The sequence below is a fragment of the Eleutherodactylus coqui genome, chromosome 2, assembly GCF_035609145.1.
Source record: "Eleutherodactylus coqui strain aEleCoq1 chromosome 2, aEleCoq1.hap1, whole genome shotgun sequence".
NCBI classification, from domain to species: Eukaryota; Metazoa; Chordata; class Amphibia; order Anura; family Eleutherodactylidae; genus Eleutherodactylus; species Eleutherodactylus coqui.
The window spans coordinates 315632809-315653731 of record NC_089838.1 but is presented as its reverse complement, the minus strand read 5'-3'; the positions used below and the strand labels follow the sequence as shown (position 1 = coordinate 315653731).

The following is a 20923-nucleotide window of genomic DNA, read 5'->3' as shown; positions in this document are numbered from 1 at the left end:
GAGAGGAGGAGAGAGGCAGAGAGCCGGCGAAGAGGAGGGAAGGGGGATGACAGCTCAGATGGTAGCATATATCGTCCAGCCGTGAAAAGGGCGGTTGATATACGCTCGTGTGAATAAATAAGCCCTACAGGTTTTGACGTTATTTTTATTATTTTTTTTACACTTTTTTAACTTTTTATTTTTGTCCTACTAGGGGAATTGAATATCACCACTTAGCTGATTTCTGCAGGAAGTAGACGGTGCTGTTCCCACTACAGTGGCCAGGCTTTGTATTACACACAAAGCTCCCATTTAATCAACTGAGAACTTTGCCTGTAATACCAAGTTTCGCCACTGCACTGGGAAAGGAGCTGTCTTCTTCCTGCAGAAAAAGGCTCAGTGGACCAGTGCAGAAGCCAAGAAAAGAGCTGAGCAGCAAGGGTCCCCGGTGGTGGACCCCCAATGATCTACTATTGATGGCCTAGCCCCATGCACTTTTTACAAGAATGGCAAGAAAATGTATGAAAATTTGCAAAGTTTTGTACACGTAGGTCTTCCGCAAAAATGTGTGGCTTTTTTTTACACCAGACCATAAACACTGTTACGGATTCCCCCTTTGCATTAACCTGTGCCAATCCTATATGAACAGTATTACATGGCAGTAAAAATCGAATGCGATTGGTCGCTGTTGATAACGCAATATTTCGCTTTTGCACCAACCTCAATAAATCTCACTTTTTGCTTTTGGCGCCAGATGTGACAACACAATTTCCTGATTAATTACACCCCAACTGAACAAAAGCCAGAACTGGGCGCGCTCCTGCCAACCTGCTGCCTGCTCACAGCGAGATAACGCCGCTTCTGTCCTCCATATTTGCCAATTGCTGAATTTGGTAACAACAAAACACAGAAGTGATGCCAACATTAAAGGGAGAATAATCTATACATGCGAGCGTTGATTAGTCACGTCTAGCACAAAAGTAACTGTAGGGCCTATAATGATGAAATAGAATCCTAGAATGGTAGAGTTGGAAGGGTCCTCCAGGGTCATAAGGTCTGACCCCCTGCTCAGTGAAGGATCACTAAGTCATCCCAGACTTTCCCAGGGTCAAAGCGGCACAGAGGGGTGTGGTCAGGGGTGGGGCTTATCACAACCTATGATTTTACCTACGTCCTTATAAAAAGCACAGGGCCGTTTAAAAAAAATAAAGGTTTCCAGCAGCCTGTAGTGGCCTCACCTGACCAGCCCACTGACACTAATAGTGTCCCCTCTATTGACCCCAATAGCAGCCACAGCAGACCTCCATATACTTATCTTCTCCTGGTCTTCAGAGCGCTGCTGCTCTTCTTCTCAGCGCTGCTGCAGGCGGAAATGTGTGCACCCGCAGCAGCACCTCCTCCTCTTCTCCTGCGAAACTAAGGAGAAGTCAGGGGAGAAATAGCCCAGATGCACACACTGCCGACAGCGTGTGCATCCGGCAGCGGCGCTGCAGAGTGATTACTAGCCAGGGAGCTGCGGCATCCCAGATAATAATCATTTAATGGCGACCAGACGTCCTGAGAATGAGTCAAAAACAGTACAGATGTCCCAAAAGCAGGACAAATGGCTGTCCCGCTGGGTCCCTGGGGACAGCGGGACACAGGGTCTCAAAGCAGAACTGTCAAGCCTAAATCGGGACGTCTAGTCACCTCATCCCAGACAGGTGTCTGTCCAGTCTCTGTTTGATCACTTCCATTGAAGGAGAACTTACCACTTCCTGTGGCAACCTGTTCCGCTCATTCATCACCCTCACAGTCTAATATCGTCTGTGTCTCCTCCCTTTCAGTTTCATCCTATTGCTCTGTGACAGCCCTTCAGATATTTGTAGACCGCTATTAAGTCTCCTCTCGGCCTTCTTTTTGCAAGCTAAACATTCCCAGGTCCTTTAACCATTCCTCATAGGACATGATTTGCAGACCACTCACCATCTTAGTAACTCTTCTCTGAACTTGTTCTAATTTGTCTATGTATTTTTTTTTTAAGTGGGGTTCCCAGAACTGGACACAGTATTCCAGAGGAGGTCTGACTAAGGAAAAGTAGAGGGGGACAATTACCTCACGTGATCTAAACTCTAAGCTTCTCTTAATACATCCCAGAATTGTGTTTTGCCTTTTTGGCTGCTGCATCACATTGTTGACTCATGTTCAGTCTGTGATCTATTAGTATACCCAAGTCTTTTTCACATGTGCTGCTGCTTAGCCCAATTCCTCCCATTCTGTATGCGCTTTTTTCATTTTTCTTGCCCAGATGTAGGACCATTCTGTTTGTCGCCCCCCCCCCCCCCCCCCCATTGTTGAAGCTTTTCTAGATCTTTTTGAATGCTCTACCTCTCTTCCCTAGTGTTAGCTATCCTTCCTAGCTTTGAGTCGTCATCAAATTAGATGAGTTTCCCCTCAATTCCCTCCTCCAGATCATTTATAAAAATGTTGAACAACACTGGGCCTAGGACAGAGCCTTGTGGTACTGCACTTGATACATTCTTCCACTTGGATGTGCAGCCATTTATGACCACTCTGAGCAGATTTACCATTTAAAAGTGCTGTATGGATTATATTAATACATTCTTGATGAATTTTTTATCCAATTCTGATGATTTTTGATGACTTTTTCAAAACACTGGGCCTTATCAGATCAGGCAGAAAACAAGTCCCAAAGCAACCAATCATAGCTCGCCTTTCATTTTTCCTGAGCTGCCTAAGCAATAGAAGCTTAGCTCTGATTCCTTGCTTGGGGCAACAAGTCCAGAAGTGGTCTGAGGCTCTTTTTGAGGGCAACATTTATCAGTATTGGCTCTCTGTCATTCTTATTTTATTCTTGTGACAAATCTATTGGACGCTGTGAGCCATTTGGAAATGTGTCGTATTTTATGATAAAAATATATGTACCAATATCTGAAAAAATTTGAGCCCAGAACCTTTTGGGGGTCAAAATAGTACAAACTCCACCCCTTTTGTAGCCCAGAAAAGTTGGGGTCCTTGGTATAGATTTATATTGGGGCCCCAAAAGCTTGATGTGTATGGCAAATTCTATAAAATTCCCTACAGGTACACTATATAGTCGGGATGAATGCGGGGTTAATAGTTACATGCGCCATTGCTGAGACGCTGCCTTCTCTACTTTCAGTTGGCGTCCAAGTATGACCCCCATCTGGAGGCAGAGTTGCGGGAATGGATAGAAAGCACAACCGGAAAGAACATGGGAAACAAGTTCATGGACGGACTGAAAGATGGCGTCATCCTGTGCGAGTAAGTAGTGTACGGCTCCAATGTAGCTTCTACAGAGAAAGTCATTATATGCGGTAAGCCGGACCTACAAGACTGGATCAGTGTGACTCTCCAATATACTTCTTCTTTCTCCCGCAGATTAATCAATAAGCTGAAGCCTGGATCCGTCAGGAAGATCAATGAGTCTACACAAAACTGGCATCAGGTAACTGACGTAGTAGTAGCTTTTCTGCACCATACTGATATTGTGCACCACGGTAATATAATTGGTAAAGCTGTTCGGCCCATCAATCTTCACTTGCTCCTTAGCAACAGACTACAAGCTTCACGTAAATGATTTTGTCGGACTTGGAGGTCTATTCTTGGCTATCAATATTTATAGGGGGCTATGCCATCTTTGAAAGTTATACCCTATCCACAAGGTTGATGATAATTTTCAGATCGATGGGCTATGACCACTGGCGTCCCCATCGATCCTGAGAAGGCAGCTATACTACATCCTGAAGCGGAAGCAGCGGCTGTCGCAAATGCTCTGCTCCATTCATTTAATGCGACTGCCAAAGATAGCCAAGTTCAACATCTCCGGAGGTCGCATTGAAATGAATGAATTAGTATTGCGCAACTGCCACTATCCTGACTTCTGGACACGCTGGAGACCCTTGTTTGGGATCAATGGGGTCCCAGCAGTTGGATTACCACCGATCTGAAAGTGACCCCCTGTACTTTGGATAGAGGATAACTTTTTAAACGTGGCATAACTGCTTTAACTAATGGAAGTCTGACTTCTGGAATGCCCAGCAACCAGCAGAATGAAGAAGTTGCTGTGTTCAAACTGTACCCCGTTACAAAGATGCAGCGCTGAACATGAGTGTGGCTGCACCAGGTACTGCAACACGGTCTGGAACTCAGGTGATCTGTGGACAAATCAGGAGCCAATACCTACTGATCATTTATTGATGGTTCATCCGATGGACGGATCATGAAAATTTAAAGGGCCACTCCAGTGATTTTTTTTAATCTATTCACTATGTTGCTATCCCCCCAGTATATAAAGTGGGCTAATGTTATATTGGCTAGTTATTTCTTTCTATCTGAGACTCCTGGCCTCTTTTCCCACAAATAGTCATGTCATCTGAATTCTTATCAGCTCAGATTTACTTAGATTTTTGTGTTTCGTTTCTAGTCCATTTTTCAGTCTGTGTGATGTTATTACATGGACCAAACCACAAAAACTGCCTAAAGGGGGAAACAAAACACTCCTGTCTCAGTTACTGATAATAATCACACAGCTCCATGTCCCACAGGCATAATAGTAGAGATCACAGCTCATCCTCTTGACTGTATACTTATGGTCTGTAGCTTACTTAGGTGAATATAGAATAATTAAACTCCCCCCCTTCCCAGCAGGCAGAAATGGTACAGCCTCTAGCTAATGCATCATGGTATTCATTTGAAAGTGAAAGTTAAATCGTGCCTGATACGTATCAGACAGGGGCTTCACTGCAGGGAAGTGACTGGAATACACTGAGGAGAACTTCAGAGTGTGACAGACAATCAGGTGAGGGGGCAGGGGTAGAAAAATGTGTTTTTGTTATAGTGGCCCTTTAAGTGTTCGATAACCACTGCCACAGTGAAGGCCAACAAACTAATGGCATATTTGTATCCTGCTGCTAAGGAGCAACTGATACAGAGCAAGTTCAGCATGGAACTTTAATTCTAAGGCTACTCTCACACATCCGCTTTTTACCGTGATTTCTGGGGGGTTCAAATCACTGCGGTACAAGGCTCCCTTTGATTTCAATGGGGCCTCGTAGACATGCTCTCGCGATTTTCGAGCGCCGTCTGCTCTATTTTACCGCAATTAATGCACCTCATCACCCATCAGAATGATGCGGTACGTTAAAATTCGCTATCGGAGGCAGTAACCTGTGTCCGAAAACTGCCGTAAAATCGCTGCGTTTTGCCAACACTATGTGTGATAGCGGCCTTAGGAATGATTTCACCTGCATCATACGGAATCTGGTTCTTTGTCTCTGCAGCTGGAAAATATTGGAAACTTTATTAAGGCCATCACAGCGTACGGAGTCAAACCACATGATATATTCGAAGCAAACGACCTGTTTGAGAACACCAACCTCACCCAAGTCCAGTCCACACTGCTCGCCCTGGCCAGCATGGTAAGTCATTGCAGTCAACCAACATGCACTAAGAAGCCATGGTGGATCCTATATATGAAGACAAGGGAAGGAGTCGCATTTGTCTACAGCAACCAATCAGAATATTTATTGTATTCTAGAACTCATCATTGAAAGATGAAAGCAGCGATCTGATTGGTTGTTATGAGCACCTGCTCCGTTCTTTGCACACACACTCGCTTTCCCATTATGCCCAGCATGTTTAGGATAAACCAGTCAAATCACTGCTGTCATTACGAATGTTGTGCAGATCAGATAAGAACTGATTGCCGCTTGGTTACCCCAGGCCAAATATTACATATATAGTCTAATATTAGGAGAGCAAGATATGTCACTCTCTATAGGATACAGGGGCTGATAAAGCGTATGCATACCTGCACATCTGCCCTGTGGAATTTATGAGGAGAAGAATGGGCACCGCTCTATTGGCATTACTTATCCTGCACTGCTCCTGAGTCCCATCCTGTATTATACTCCAGAGCTGCACTCACTATTCTGCTGCTGGTGGAGTCACTGTGTACATACATTACTTATCCTGTACTGATCCTGAGTTACATCCTGTATTATACTCCAGAGCTGCACTCTCTATTCTACTGCTGGAGTCACTGTGTACATACATTACTTATCCTGTACTGCTCCTGAGTCACATCCTGTATTATACTCCAGAGCTGCACTCACCATTCTGCTGGTGGAGTCACTGTGTACATACATTACTTATCCTGCACTGCTCCAGAGTCACATCCTGCATTATACTCCAGAGTTGCACTCACTATTCTGCTGCTGGTGGAGTCACTGTGTACATACATTACTTATCCTGTACTGATCCTGAGTTACATCTTGTATTATACTCCAGAGCTGCACTCACTATTCAGCTGGAGGAGTAACTGTGTATATACAATACCTATCCTATACTGATCCTGAGTTACATCCTGTATTATACCCCAGAGCTGTACTCACTATTCTGCTATTGGAGTCACTGTGTGCATACATTAATGATCCTGAGTTACGTCCTGTATTATACTCCAGAGCTACATTCACTATTCTGCTGGTGGTGTCACTGTGTATATACATTATTTATCCTGTACTGATCCTGAGTTACATCCTGTATTATACTCCAGAGCTGCACTCACTATTCTGTTAGTGGAGTCACTGTGTACATACATTACTGATCCTGAGTTACATCCTGTATTATACTCCAGAGCTGCACTCACTATTCTGCTGTTGGAGGCACTGTGTACATACATTACTTATCCTGTACTGATCCTCAGTTACATCCTGTATTATACTCCAGAGCTGCACTCACTATTCTGCTGGTGGAGTCACTGTGTACATACATTACTTATCCTGTACTGATCCTGAGTTACATCCTGTATTATACTCCAGAGCTGCACTCACTATTCTGCTGGTGGAGTCATTGTGTACATACATTACTTATCCTGTACTGATCCTGAGTTACATCCTGTATTATACTCCAGAGCTGCACTCACTATTCTGCTGGTGGAGTCACTGTGTACATACATTACTTATCCTGTACTGATCCTGAGTTACATCCTGTATTATACTCCAGAGCTGCACTCACTATTCTGTTAGTGGAGTCACTGTGTACATACATTACTGATCCTGAGTTACATCCTGTATTATACTCCAGAGCTGCACTCACTGTTCTGCTGGTGGAGTCGCTGTGTACATACATTACTTATCCTGTACTGACCCTGAGTTACATCCTGTATTATACTCCAGAGCTGCACTCACTATTCTGCTGGTGGAGTCACTGTGTACATACATTACTTATCCTGTACTGATCCTCAGTTACATCCTGTATTATACTCCAGAGCTGCACTCACTATTCTGCTGGTGGAGTCACTGTGTACATACATTACTTATCCTGTACTGATCCTGAGTTACATCCTGTATTATACTCCAGAGCTGCACTCACTATTCTGCTGGTGGAGTCACTGTGTACATACATTACTTATCCTGTACTGATCCTGAGTTACATCCTGTATTATACTCCAGAGCTGCACTCACTATTCTGCTGGTGGAGTCACTGTGTACATACATTACTTATCCTGTACTGATCCTGAGTTACATCCTGTATTATACTCCAGAGCTGCACTCACTATTCTGCTGGTGGAGTCACTGTGTACATACATTACTTATCCTATACTGATCCTGAGTTACATCCTGTATTATACTCCAGAGCTGCACTCACTATTCTGCTGTTGGAGGCACTGTGTACATACATTACTTATCCTGTACTGATCCTCAGTTACATGCTGTATTATACTCCAGAGCTGCACTCACTATTCTGCAGGCTTCGGCACTGAAGCATTCCTTGCTGATTCAATGCTCCATTGGTAAATCTCTCCAACTCTCTATCTGCTGATTTCTTACTCGAGGGGTCATGTGACTGAGATGACATCACTCCTCAACAAATACACTGTAGTTACAGCATCCTTTACAGGTATTATCTGCAGGGCAGGTCTGAGCCTGATATATACTTTAGTCACCTTGTTATCTGACATCCTGGAGAGCGGACATGACATAAGGCAGACGAGTTATTCACAAGAAGGAGCTGCATTAGTAATTATTCGTATCGCCATTTTCCAGCCTTAGGGCAACTCTATACAGTATAAGTGAGCAGCCACCCATCTCGCATTGTGATGTAATGTTTAGCTCCTGGGAAGGTAAAAACAGCTATATATATATGAACATCACATCATCCAAAAAGCTATTTTTGAGACTAAAGGGCACTAAATATTAGGATTACAGTTTGCTTCTGCCACCTGGTGGTCAATACAGGTAGTGCAGCAGAATAGTAAATCAAGTTTGTAAGTTGCTTGATTCCAAATACATACAGTGTTTCCCCAAAAATAAGACACTGTATTACACAGGGTCTTATTTTCAGAGGGTGTCTTATAGTCATCTAGCAGGCACCGTTTGGGTCCCTCCCGCTGGCCTCCGGTGCTCCTGCAGGCTTCCGTGCAGTCCTTAATGTCCACGGAGCATCTCTTGCTGATAACGAGGCTTGAATACCCCCCCCTCCAGCAAGCGATTGCTCTGATTGGCTGAGGCAGCACTCGTGAACCAATCAAAGCCGGCGCTTGATGAACCAATCACAGCCATTCAATTATGTAATTTAATGAATTAAAGGGGTTGTCCCGCGCCGAAACGGGTTTTTTTTTTTTTTCAACCCCCCCCCCCCCCGTTCGGCGCGAGACAACCCCGATGCAGGGACGTAAAGAAAGCTTACCGGAGCGCTTACCTTAATCCCCGCGCTCCGGTGACTTCAATACTTACCGCTGAAGATGGCCGCCGGGATCCTCTGTCTCCGTGGACCGCAGCTCTTCTGTGCGGTCCATTGCCGATTCCAGCCTCCTGATTGGCTGGAATCGGCACGTGACGGGGCGGAGCTACACGGAGCCGGCATTCTGCACGAGCGGCTCCATAGAAGACTGCAGAAGACCCGGACTGCGCAAGCGCGGCTAATTTGGCCATCGGAGGGCGAAAATTAGTCGGCTCCATGGGAACGAGGACGCTAGCAACGGAGCAGGTAAGTAAAAAACTTTTTATAACTTCTGTATGGCTCATAATTAATGCACAATGTACATTACAAAGTGCATTATTATGGCCATACAGAAGTGTATAGACCCACTTGCTGCCGCGGGACAACCCCTTTAACTTAGTGATGTTGATAAATGGAGCTCCTTGTGTAAATCTGCCGTACCTGTTGAAATTTGGAAGGGAAGATCCTCCTTGTATTATTACACCTTTTCTGTAGTCCATTGTAATGTAACCTTAGACTGTACCAGTCTGAGCCTCATGTTCTCACGGGAGGTCTTAGTTTTCTTTTAGTTTTATAATCATCCTGTCCGGAGGCGTAACTTGAAGCTTCTGGGGCCCATGGCAAAAACTGTAACAGGGCCCCCAACTATAATGCTTTATTCATAGTACTGGGATCCCTATATGGAGAAGAGAGGCCTTATGGGCCCCCTGAAGCTCCTGGGCCCGGGTGCGACCGCATCCCCTGCATCTTCTATAGTTATGCCATTGATCCTGTCCTTCCTCTGGTTAAAATCAGCTCTGCATGTACTGACCTGTATATGAAAAGCATTAAATCTGAATAAGCAAAGCTGCAGTGTAAAGTATGGGACAAAGACTGAACAGCAACTCGAGCATCAGATGAGATAGGAGAGGCATTTCACATGCAGAAGCTCTAATAATAATCAGTGCAGCCAAGCTGAAGTCACTGATCCTAGCTGTGTACTAATGGAATACAACACACAATTCAGTATGTGCTAATATATATGCTTACCTGTGTCCTTCAATATTTTAGGCCAAGTCAAAAGGTGCCAAAGTCAACCTCGGGGTCAAGTACGCCGACCGGCAGGAGAGGAAATTCAACCCTGAAAAACTTAAGGAAGGAAGAAATATAATTGGACTTCAGGTGAGTGTTTTGGGTAGCTGTATTCTCATGTGGCACCAGCAGGGGGGGCTGTCATTAATACATATTTCAACGGAAGCAATGCAAATGTTGCAAAAATCAAGGTCAAATTCAGCAACACCAAAAGGTTACCAGCAGTACGCGGTTTGGATGTAGACAACATCCCTTCATGATACGCAGTCGAAGTGAATAACAGATTTGAAGCGCTCAGCACCATTGCAAAAGACCCTGACGGATTATGGGAGGAAATCAAATCCATCACAAGGAACACAGCTCAACAAATCATCCCTTTCAGAAATCAGCAAAACGACCGCAATGGCTGTCAGATGAATCCATCAGAATCGCCAACAAGCAGCTAAAGCAGCGGGCACCATCGTTGAATTCAGACAGCTGAATGTGGAATTTCAAAGAAAAGGTCAGGCGAGGCAAGGAGCGCTACTGGAACGACCAATGCGCGAAACTGGAAGAAGTGAACCAGCAAGGCCACACCCGAGCTCTTTGCCCATGTAAAGCAGACCCGGGCGCCGTTCGTACCACGCAAGGCAGCAACTATCAAAGATTGGGATGGTGAATTATTACAAGAAGATCAAATGACGCGTAGGTGGCGAATATACGGGAGAGCTGTATGTCGCCAATCAAACAACACAATAGATCAAGGAACATCAAGTAGAACAAGAACCGGGCATTCTGGAGGAAGAAGTCACACGGGCCCTGAAACTACCACCAAACAGGAAAGCTCCGGGCGTTGATCACATACCAGCCGAACTGCGCAAACCAGCGTCAGTCAAGATTCGAACCGACCTATGTCAGAAGATCTGGAGCTCCAAATCGTGGCCCAAAGACGGGACAAGATGTACCTTCATCACACTTCCAAAAAAGGTGATGCTCAAGAATGTTCCAATGACCGCCCATCACCCTCATACCTCAGGTGAGCAAAATTATTTTATAGATCATACAAAAACACATTGCGACGATTGTTGAACGGGAACTGCCGGACGTTCAAGCTGGCTTCTGCAAATGATGTGGCACTAGAGACCAAATTGTGAACTTGCGCTGGATCATGGAGAAGACCCGGGAGTATCAAAAGGACGTGTGCATGTGTTTCATCAGCTGCAGCAAGGCATGTGACTGTGTCGAACATGACAACCTTTGGAAGTGTCTGATGTAAAGGGGCGTCCCAGAACATACTGAACAGCTTATAAGGTCGCTTTACAACAACCAAGAAGTAGCAGTCAGGAAGGCTTATGGAAACACGGATTGGTTTGGAATCGAGAATGGCGTCCGGCACGGCTGCATTCTATCACCAGTCCTTTTCAATCTGTGCACAGAAACGATCAGGAGGCGATGCAATCTGGACCAATCAGAAATCAGAGTCAAAATCGGTGGCAGAAATGTCAACAACCTCCGATATGCAGATGACACCACCCTGCTGGCAGAAGGTGAAAAGGACCTGGAATACCTGATCCAACGAGTGCAGAAGGAAAGCGAACCCATGGGACTGTACCTCAACAGCAAGACGACTAAAGTCATGACCGCGGTAGGTAAAGGGACAGGGATCATAAACATCAACAACGAAGTTGACGAGTCGGTCCAAGATTTCATCTTCCTTGGATCTAAAATTGATCGCAACGGGCAATCTGGACCTGAGATCAAGAGACGGATTACACTTGGTAGGAATGCAATGCAAGGAATGGAAAAGATCTGGAAAAGCAAGGACATTAGCATCGCAACAAAAACCAGACGGGCCAATGCAATCGCCTTTCCCATAACGATATATGGTTGGGAAAGATGGACGCTCAGGAAAACAGACAGAAGGAAAACGGATGCGTTTGAACTCTGGTGCTGGAGGAGAATGCTACGGATACCTTGGACTGCCATGACAATGAACAAGGTAGTGTTAGATCGCGTCAAACCGAAAATATCACTAGAGGGCTAAATCATCAAACAGCGGCTCTCATTTTTTGGCCACGTGATGCGCACTAACTCACTGGAAACAGGACTGATCCTTGTCAAGGTCAGTGGGAAGAGAAGATCAGGGCGACAAAGAACAAGATGGTGAGATACAATCTTGTCAATCACTGAACTGAAAGAAGCGGTGAAAGACAGAAACACGTGGAAAACATTGACCCATAGAGTGACCGAAGGTCGGATGCGACTGAACGGATAATCATCATCACCAATGCAAATGTCTTATATACATTCTATATACACTCATTGTCAGACCAACTCCCCCTCCCCTATAAGTTGTCAGATGGAATAAACTTTCTCTGTGATTGTAACACCGATATAAGTAAGTGATTACAATATCAGAGCGAAAGCATAATTTATTGTGGAGGACTGACCCCTTGTAGGGAGGCTCTAGTACCCTGTTGTACCGCCTCTAGCTTGGATACTAGATGTGATACTGGCGGGCATGGAGGCTCTAGTACCCTGTTGTACCACCTCTAGCTTGGATACAAGATGTGATATGGGGGGGGGGGGGCATGAAGGCTCTAGTACCCTGTTGTACTGCCGCTAGCTTGGATACAAGATGTGATACGGGCCGGCATGGAGGCTCTAGTACCCTGTTGTACCGCCTCTAGCTTGGATACAAGATGTGATACAGGTGGGCATGGAGGCTCTAGTACCCTGTTGTACCACCTCTAGCTTGGATACAAGATGTGATACGGGGGTGGGGGGGGCATGAAGGCTCTAGTACCCTGTTGTACTGCCACTAGCTTGGATACAAGATGTGATACGGGGGGCATGGAGGCTCCAATACCCTGTTGCACCGCCTCTAGCTTGGATACAAGATGTGATACAGGTGGGCATGGAGGCTCTAGTACCCTGTTGTACTGCATCTAGCTTGGATACAAGATGTGATATGGGGGGCATGAAGGCTCTAGTACCCTGTTGTACTGCCTCTAGCTTGGATACAAGATGTGATACAGGTAGGAATGGAGGCTCTAGTTTGGATACGAGATGTGATACGGACGGGCATGGAGGCTCTAGTACCCTGTTGTACCGTCTTTAGTGTCAATACAAGATGTGATATGGATGGGCATGAGGCTCTAGTACCCTGTTGTACCCCCTTTAACTTGGATACAAGATGTGATACGGGTGGGCATGAGGCTCTAGTTCCCTGTTGTACTGCCTGTAGCTTGGATACCAGAAATGATATTGGTGGACATGGAGGTATACAGGTTCCATATGATATCCTACGGCATATCGATTCACATTTGCTTCAAATGAGCCTCTCGATCGTACAACCTCGTAGGCTGTCAAAGTTGGTGTCCCAGATGATCCCATACATGTTTATTGGTAATAGTTTTTTACGCAGTTATACATGGCAGTTCGACAGGGCAGGAGACAGGTAGACCTCTATCCTCATCTTTGCTGTTAGCTTTAGAACCCATTTCCAAAAGCCACCTCTCGTGCAATCTACTCACATCAGCCCCTTTCTCCTATCCTCACCTATGCACAGTTCACATGCACTCTTTACTTTCTTACTAAGTCTCAAACCCCCTAATGCCACTAAGAAATATAACAGCCGCCCTCATAAATCTCCTAACCACCTGCTCACCCTCGATATCCTGCCACTACTACGGTAGAAGCAGGGGATAATTCTCCCAATCCTGGTCCACCCTCTATTGCTCCTAACTATTATCCCCTACCTTGCTTCACTGAGATACCCTACTAGCCCAACTACTAGCCCATGCATACCCTCCCCTCTCAACTTTAAATGTGCTCTTGAACTGCCAGTCAGCATGCAACAAACTCCCCCCTATCCACGACTTTTTCAAGGTTAAATCTCTAAACCTGCTAGCTCTCACAGAAACGTGGATGCAGCAGTCTGACACGGTCTTCCCTGCTGCATTGCCTTCTTGCCTTATAACGGCCTGCAGTTCTCCCATACCCCAAGACTGGAAGATAGGCGTGGCGGAGGAGTAGGTGATTTTCTCTCTCCGAAATGTACCTACCAGGTTATCCCCCCCCCCAGTACCTTCACTCACCTTGCCATCGTTTGAGGTACATGCCCTACAACTTTTCCACCCGCTGTCCATGTGAGTAGCAATGATCTACCACCCCCAGGGCCCTCCCTGCCTGTTTATGGATCACTTTGCCGCTTGGCTCCCTCACTTCCTATCCTGCAAAATCCCAACCCTAATTCTAGGCATCTCCCCATCTACCTCTCAGCTTCTTTCGCTCACCTCCTCCCTTGGTCTCTCACAACTCACAGCCTCTCCCACTCACAGAGATGGCAATACTCTTGATCTGGTCTTCTTCCGTCTCTGCTGTGCTTCCCACTTTACTAACTCCCCTCTCCCGCTCTCGGACCATAACCTCCTCTCTTTCTCTGTTAAGCTCCCTAGTATCTCCCCAGACCCTCCTATCCACTGAACCTTCAGGCTGTTTGCACCCAAAACTTTGCTGAGACCCTACAGTTTTCTCTGTCCCCTAACTCTCTCCTCTCCTGTCCCAACCTGGCTGCCGCACATTACAACACCGCTCTCAAACATGCTTTGGATGAAGCGGCGCCCCCCCCAGGACCCGAGCCATCCGATGTAGAACGCGCCAACCCTGGCTCACGCCTCAAACGCGCTTCATCCGGCGGTGCTCTAGAAGTGCTGAACGGCTGTGGAGAAAGTCACAAACGTCCACAGACTTCCTCCACTACAAATTCATGCTCAGAACCTACAACCTCGCCCTCCACCATGCCAAACAAGTCTATTTCACCTCTCTCGTCTCCTCACTATCCCACAACCCTAAACGGCTCTTTGACACTTTTCACTCCCTTATCAGTACCCTCACCCCTACTGTTTCCATCAATCGATCACTTCATGTAACAGTGGTTTTTGTATCTGTTCTCCTGTTTTGTAACCGCTGCGAAATATGTTGGTGCTATATAAATAAAGATATTAGTATTATAAACCCGGTATCCAGGCGGCCACGGAAGTGCGACAATGTTGTGGGGACATTCCTGTGACCCCCTTGTGTGTGCGGAAAAGAGTTATCCGGAGCATTCTCACGGACATCGTTGGAGCTGCTGGTGCTTGTCAGACAATCAGACACTCCTCTCTAGTGGTGGTCTGTAGGGGGCGTCCTGAGCCCAGTCACCTTGTGTGCCCTCACACATCCACTGGTCCCAACACCTCCTAACAGTCTGGTCAGACTCTCCTCTCTACTGGTGGTCTGTAGGGGGCGTCCTGAGCCCGGTTACCTTGTGTGCCCTCACACATCCACTGGCTCTAACACCTCCTAACAGTCCGGTCAGACGCTCCTCTCTACTGGTGGTCTGTAGGGGGCGTCCTGAGCCCGATCACCTTGTGTGCCCTCACACATCCACTGGTCCCAACACCTCCTAACAGGCTGGTCAGACGCTCCTCTCTACTGGTGGTCTGTAGGGGGCGTCCTGAGCCCGGTCACCTTGTGTGCCCTCACACATCCACTGGTCCCAACACCTCCTAACAGGCTGGTCAGACGCTCCTCTCTACTGGTGGTCTGTAGGGGGCGTCCTGAGCCCGGTCACCTTGTGTGCCCTCACACATCCACTGGTCCCAACACCCCCTAACAGTCTGGTCAGATGCTCCTCTCTACTGGTGGTCTGTCGGGGGCGTCCTGAGCCCGGTCACCTTGTGTGCCCTCACACATCCACTGGTCCCATCACCTCCTAACAGGCTGGTCAGACGCTCCTCTCTACTGGTGGTCTGTAGGGGGCGTCCTGAGCCTGGTCACCTTGTGTGCCCTCACACATCCACTGGTCCCAACACCTCCTAACAGTCTGGTCAGAATGGCCTGTGGGGGACAATTCATTGATACGACCATCCAGCTTCTCGCATCCCAATAATGCGCCCCTCTCAGACTCTGGTAACGGGGTGAAATCTCTTCTCTGCGTCGTAGAGGCGTCTAGTGGCCAACAAGCTCTACACAAGTGGAAGAAGAGGTCACTACACACAAGGAGCATCCAAGAGCCTCTTATAGGCCGAGGGTGGAACCACTTATAGGGCCTCCGGTGACAAGACCGTCCATCTAGTCACCACAACTCTCATCATCTACAGATCTGCCTGAGATGGAACTGCAGGACGGGTTATACAGGAGAACAGCAACTTCTTCTAGTGGATCATATAAAGGCTGTTTATTTTGTGTCTGCTGATACATTTGCAGGAAATTATGTGATGATATTGTGTCATACATTTTGGGTAGACCCCATAATAAATTGACATTGTCAGATCCCCACATTCACCACAGGGTGGCAGCAGAGTAATAACAGATTAAGGAAAGTCCAGCACTTTCAGGCCAGTTCTACAAGGATACTATAGAGATAAGAGCTGGATCTCATCTGCATTTACCTCAAATGTTTCATTGTTCTTCTCTGTTTTAAGAGCAGAACAAAGAAATGAACAGCGGTGCCGGATCTGTCATATGTCGGACCCCAACAGTGCTCGACGGGCCACGTTGACTATAATAGGGTCCATCAGGCTTCAGTTACCTGCATGCTATGCTATTTGTTTCGGGTAATTTAACGGAATCTGCAACACTAGCCCCAAATGGAACCTCCAACATGGATGTGAAGGAACCCTAAGATGTACAAAGTGGTTCTCGCTCGTTCAAGCAGAACATTTCAGTGACACGTTTGCTTTTTTTGCAGATGGGAACCAACAAGTTTGCCAGCCAAAAAGGGATGACATCCTATGGCACCCGTAGACATCTGTATGACCCCAAACTGGGCACTGAGCAGCCGCTGGACCAAGCTACCATCAGCTTACAAATGGGCACCAACAAGGGGGCATCCCAAGTGAGTACATATCTTCCTCAGGATACACTAGTACTCTCAGCACTGGTCTAATCGGTAATCCAGTAGACATCAGCCATTTACAGGGTTAAATTATGCTCCTAGAGCGTCCATGAGACCCCTGAAATAGGGGAGGTGGAGAGTGCCCCACATTCGAGGGAGAACATGCTCATTTTCCCAAAAGACTGCTGGCAGTCACCACTAGAGGGAGCACACTGCTGTATTGCTCCCATTGATTTTAATGGGCGCTGCATAACTATACTATATATGTATGCAGTGAGCTCCCCCTGGTGGTGGTTTATGTGGGCCGAATTCTATCATTTTATTTTACAGCAGTGAAGTTAAGCACTCTGCTTACAGTATTGTTACTTGATGGCACTTTTTCTGGTATGGTTTATAGGGCGGCGTTATTAGCCTTAATTAATATGTGGAAGTAGTGTTCCTCACAGCAAGCAGATTGCGGATTATTATAGAGGCCCAATGTCAGTTGTCACTAGGAAGCAATGACATCACTTGAGGCACGAGGTACTTTGTGACTCGCACTTATGGAATTAACCACTACTGGCTTGGATGGTAAAAGAATACAGGACTAACACATATTCCCTTTCCCCTCAGGCTGGCATGACGGCTCCAGGCACCAAGCGCCAGATTTTCGAGCAGAAGCTTGGCATGGAGCATTGTGACACCCAGACCATACCCTTGCAAATGGGGACAAACAAGGGGGCATCTCAGCAAGGCATGACTGTGTACGGTCTCCCACGCCAGGTGTACGACTCCAAGTACTGCGGAGATCCCAACATGCTCCTGTTTTCGGATGAAGATGGGAGCTACAGTAACAGCCATCAGTATTACAACTCCGAGTAACACCGTCCATTCCCAAAAATAACCCGTACACCACCCTCTTCTGTGCCACTGTGTGCCTGCTACTGTGGCAGAGAACGGTGTTCATGCTGCCCATTCTATGCCAGTGTGTGCTAGTTGCTCTGGCAAAGGGGGTTAAATGCTACCCACTATCCGTGTTTGCTCTTGCAAAGGAAGAAATAGATGATGCCCGCTCTGTGCCAGCCTGCCTTCTGGCAATTAGATGCTGCCTGTCCCATACCTGCTGTTCTGGCAGAGAATGATGTTCATCCTACCCACTTTCTGCTCTCCTGGCAGAAAAGGGGTAAAAAGCTTCCCATTCTGTGCCAGCCTATGCCCGCTGCTTTGGCAGGAAAGAAATAAACCCATTCCCTCTGTGCCTGACAACACTTTACAAGAGACTGACAATGAGCGTCACATTTCCTTTTTTTTTATTGTGTTCAGGTGGACGTCTGCAGAGCATTGCTTCTCCTGTCTCGGCATATGTGCAGAATATTGCACCCTGCCCGCTTTTACGCTTTTCTTCACTCACAAGTTCACACTCCTTACATTTTATAGTCAGCAGGGGGCGTAAACTATTGTATTACTTTACCGGCAGACAAACTGCACTCCTGCATGTGGGGTATTATCCCTTCTAAGCTGTGTGCTCTGGAAATGATAGAGTTAAAAAAAATTACCGCACCCCACAGAAAGGTAAATCTATAATTGGGCTCATTAATATATTACTTAACCCTGTCCTTTCCAGATCGCCCAGCGTAGAGGGACACTGGTGTGGGGACATATAAGCTACGCATGACAATTCTTCTCCTGTGCCAAGTGCTTCTCTAGTCTGCAGAGCATCGCTGCGGAGGTGGGCAGAAGGGAATCGGAGTAGGTGACGTCAGGGCAGCGATGCTCTGCAGCTTCCCTAGTTTTACGGATGAGAGAGCTATGAATGGATGAGGTCTCCGAAGAGAGGGACGGTTCTAGAATAATGTTCTGGCAGGTGAGAGGTTTAATAGGTGCTGCGTCATCCACCGAGATGGATGCAATGCTCTGCAGACTACGGTGGAAGGAACAACTTGCCTGGCTATGTTTTGTGCATGTCCCTCGCTCCCCCTCCTCACCGCAGTAAACAACACCTCACCTCTGTTCAACAACAGACTGCAAATATATTTCTAGATCTATATTTCTACATGGGCTCCGTGTGCTTTATTTCTGGGCGCCGCGATGCCAAGGAGAACCTGGGGGGGGGGGTTTATGCCGATTCATCAGCAACCAAGCAGGAAAGAAGGGGTTAAACCCAATTCGATGGGCAGCGACACAGTGTATATTCCCAATGCTTCAAGAACGAGGCAGTCCGGTTCTAAGAGATTTCCCATCATGCTCCTCGGCTCTGTCCACGCATAGACTGATGGCGCAGGGCCAGTTCACACTAGCGGGTTTGTTTTCAGTCTGGTTGTTCCATTGTGGGAGAAGCAAAAACGGAAGGAAAACATTTCACTTTTTCAGTCAATGGGAGACTGAAAAATCAGAAAGCAAGCCGTTTTCATGTTTTTCCTTTCCGTTTTTGCAGCCAGTTTTACTTCTGAGTACGCGCAAAAGGCAGGAGACCATAAGAATGCTAAAAAACGGAAGTCAGGGATCAGCCCTATTCTCATTTGTACAAGGAAAGACTAGAAGCAATGGGATGAAACTGAAAGGGAGGAGACACAAATTAGATATTAGACAGAGAGGGTGATCAATGAGTGTAACAGGTTACCACGGGAGGTGGTGAGTTCTCCTTCAATGGAAGTGTTCAAACAGAGGCTGGGCAGACATCGGTCTGGGACGATTTAGTGATCCTGCACTGAGCAGAGGGCTGGACCCGATGACCCTGGAGGTCCCTTCCAACTCTGGAAGGGACCTCCAGGGTCCCTGGCTCTCCAACGACTGCTTGACTTATAGAACTGTCCTCGCTGCCTATACAAAATTAAGGGGCTTGTCCGGGATTAGAACACGGCTGCTTTCTTGCCCATCTGGTGGTGCAGCTCAGGCCACTGAAGTCTTCGAGAGCTGCTGGGAGTTGTAGTCCTGGAGGGCAGCCGCTGGAGACCACCGAGGTTACACAAAGGGAAGCAGTGCAATATACTTAGCTATCTCCGCCATCAGTATCCATTAGTCCAACAAAGCCGTAACGTCACCTGACTGCACCATCCAACCAATGTGATCCTCAGTGACAAGTAGGCCCCCGGACATTATCACAAGGGCCACAAATACCAGAAGGGTCAGGACAGTTAATCAATGGTTTTAGAACACCTTGACCATTGCTGACCCCTGTCAGATTGGGGGGGGTGTTTCAACTGCAAGAAAGCCCCCACTAGGCAGCTGATGTAACTGATACTGCAGCGGCCCGTTTGTCAGCTGACTGGTGGGAGCCTGGAGTTAGATCCCCACTGAGGGGACACTGGTGGTCTATCCTATAGAGAAGTTCAATATCAAGTCCTAGAAAACATCTTTAAAGTTCCCTCCCCCCTGGACAACCAAGGATGGCCACATGGCTTCTCTGACTACTTGCTGTACACTGGGTGGTGGTAGTCTAAGACACTGGATGCTGCTCTAAATGGACAACACTGGTTACTCAGAGCAGCATGTAGCGTCTTAAAACTAATAATGCTGCATTCTGTATCCGGTAGTCAGAGCAGCGGTGCGGCCATCTTTCTTTGCCCAGGCCCGGAGGGTCGCTTTAAAGGGGTCCCACTTCTAGTCCTATTGGTGCAGGAAGCAATCAGCTTTGTACCGTGCCACAGTACATTGTCCCATTCACTTCAATAGAAATCAGCCTGCAGTACCAACCTGGACCACTGCGCAATGGACGGAGCTGTTTACTCCCTGCACCAAGAGAGCTAGAAGTGAATTAACCACTTAGCCCTTAACAACCAGTGTTTCAGTTTTAAACCAATAGACACAGTCTGGCTCCATTCACACAATGCTGCGAATTGTCCGCAGTGGAAGATTCAGCAGCATTTCTCATTGGTGCAGATTGTGACAAGAAATTGTCTGCACATCCACAGATGATTTCAGTAACCACAGTGGTCCTCCCCCTCACCTCAAAAGTCTTGGTGCTGTCAGTGCACCCCTTCACCGGGCGGCCTCTAGTGATCGCTGCTGGTCAGGTGATGCCACTTCTGAGGTGAGGGGGGCGCTGTGGCTGCTCAGAGCAGCTGCACATACGCAGCCAATTTCTGGTCAAAATGCAGATTTTGACTTTCTTTTGCAGAAATGCCACAGATTTTGTCCTGGAATTCCCCACTATGGGAAACCTACAGTATCTCAGCTCCGTGTGACGCGCCCTCCAGCCACTTTATGCACTGGGTGGTTTAACGGCCTTACTTTATTTCCTTGGGCTACCAAGATGATCTTTTGCTTTCTTAGCGGTAATGTGTGCAA

The 20923-nt window shown here is 47.0% G+C and overlaps 1 protein-coding gene across 1 annotated transcript in view; it reads left to right on the top strand.

The window, feature by feature from the left end:
• Positions 1 to 18689, top strand: part of CNN1 (calponin 1) — an 85783-nt gene extending 67094 nt beyond the window's left edge. Inside the window, exons 2-7 of the mRNA XM_066593643.1 lie at positions 3143 to 3264; positions 3382 to 3448; positions 5283 to 5420; positions 9775 to 9885; positions 16511 to 16657; positions 17270 to 18689. Coding sequence (XP_066449740.1) covers positions 3143 to 3264; positions 3382 to 3448; positions 5283 to 5420; positions 9775 to 9885; positions 16511 to 16657; positions 17270 to 17518 — 834 coding nt within the window. The 3' untranslated portion in view covers positions 17519 to 18689. The remainder of the gene's footprint in view (positions 1 to 3142; positions 3265 to 3381; positions 3449 to 5282; positions 5421 to 9774; positions 9886 to 16510; positions 16658 to 17269) is intronic.
• The last annotated feature ends 2234 nt before the right edge of the window (positions 18690 to 20923 follow it).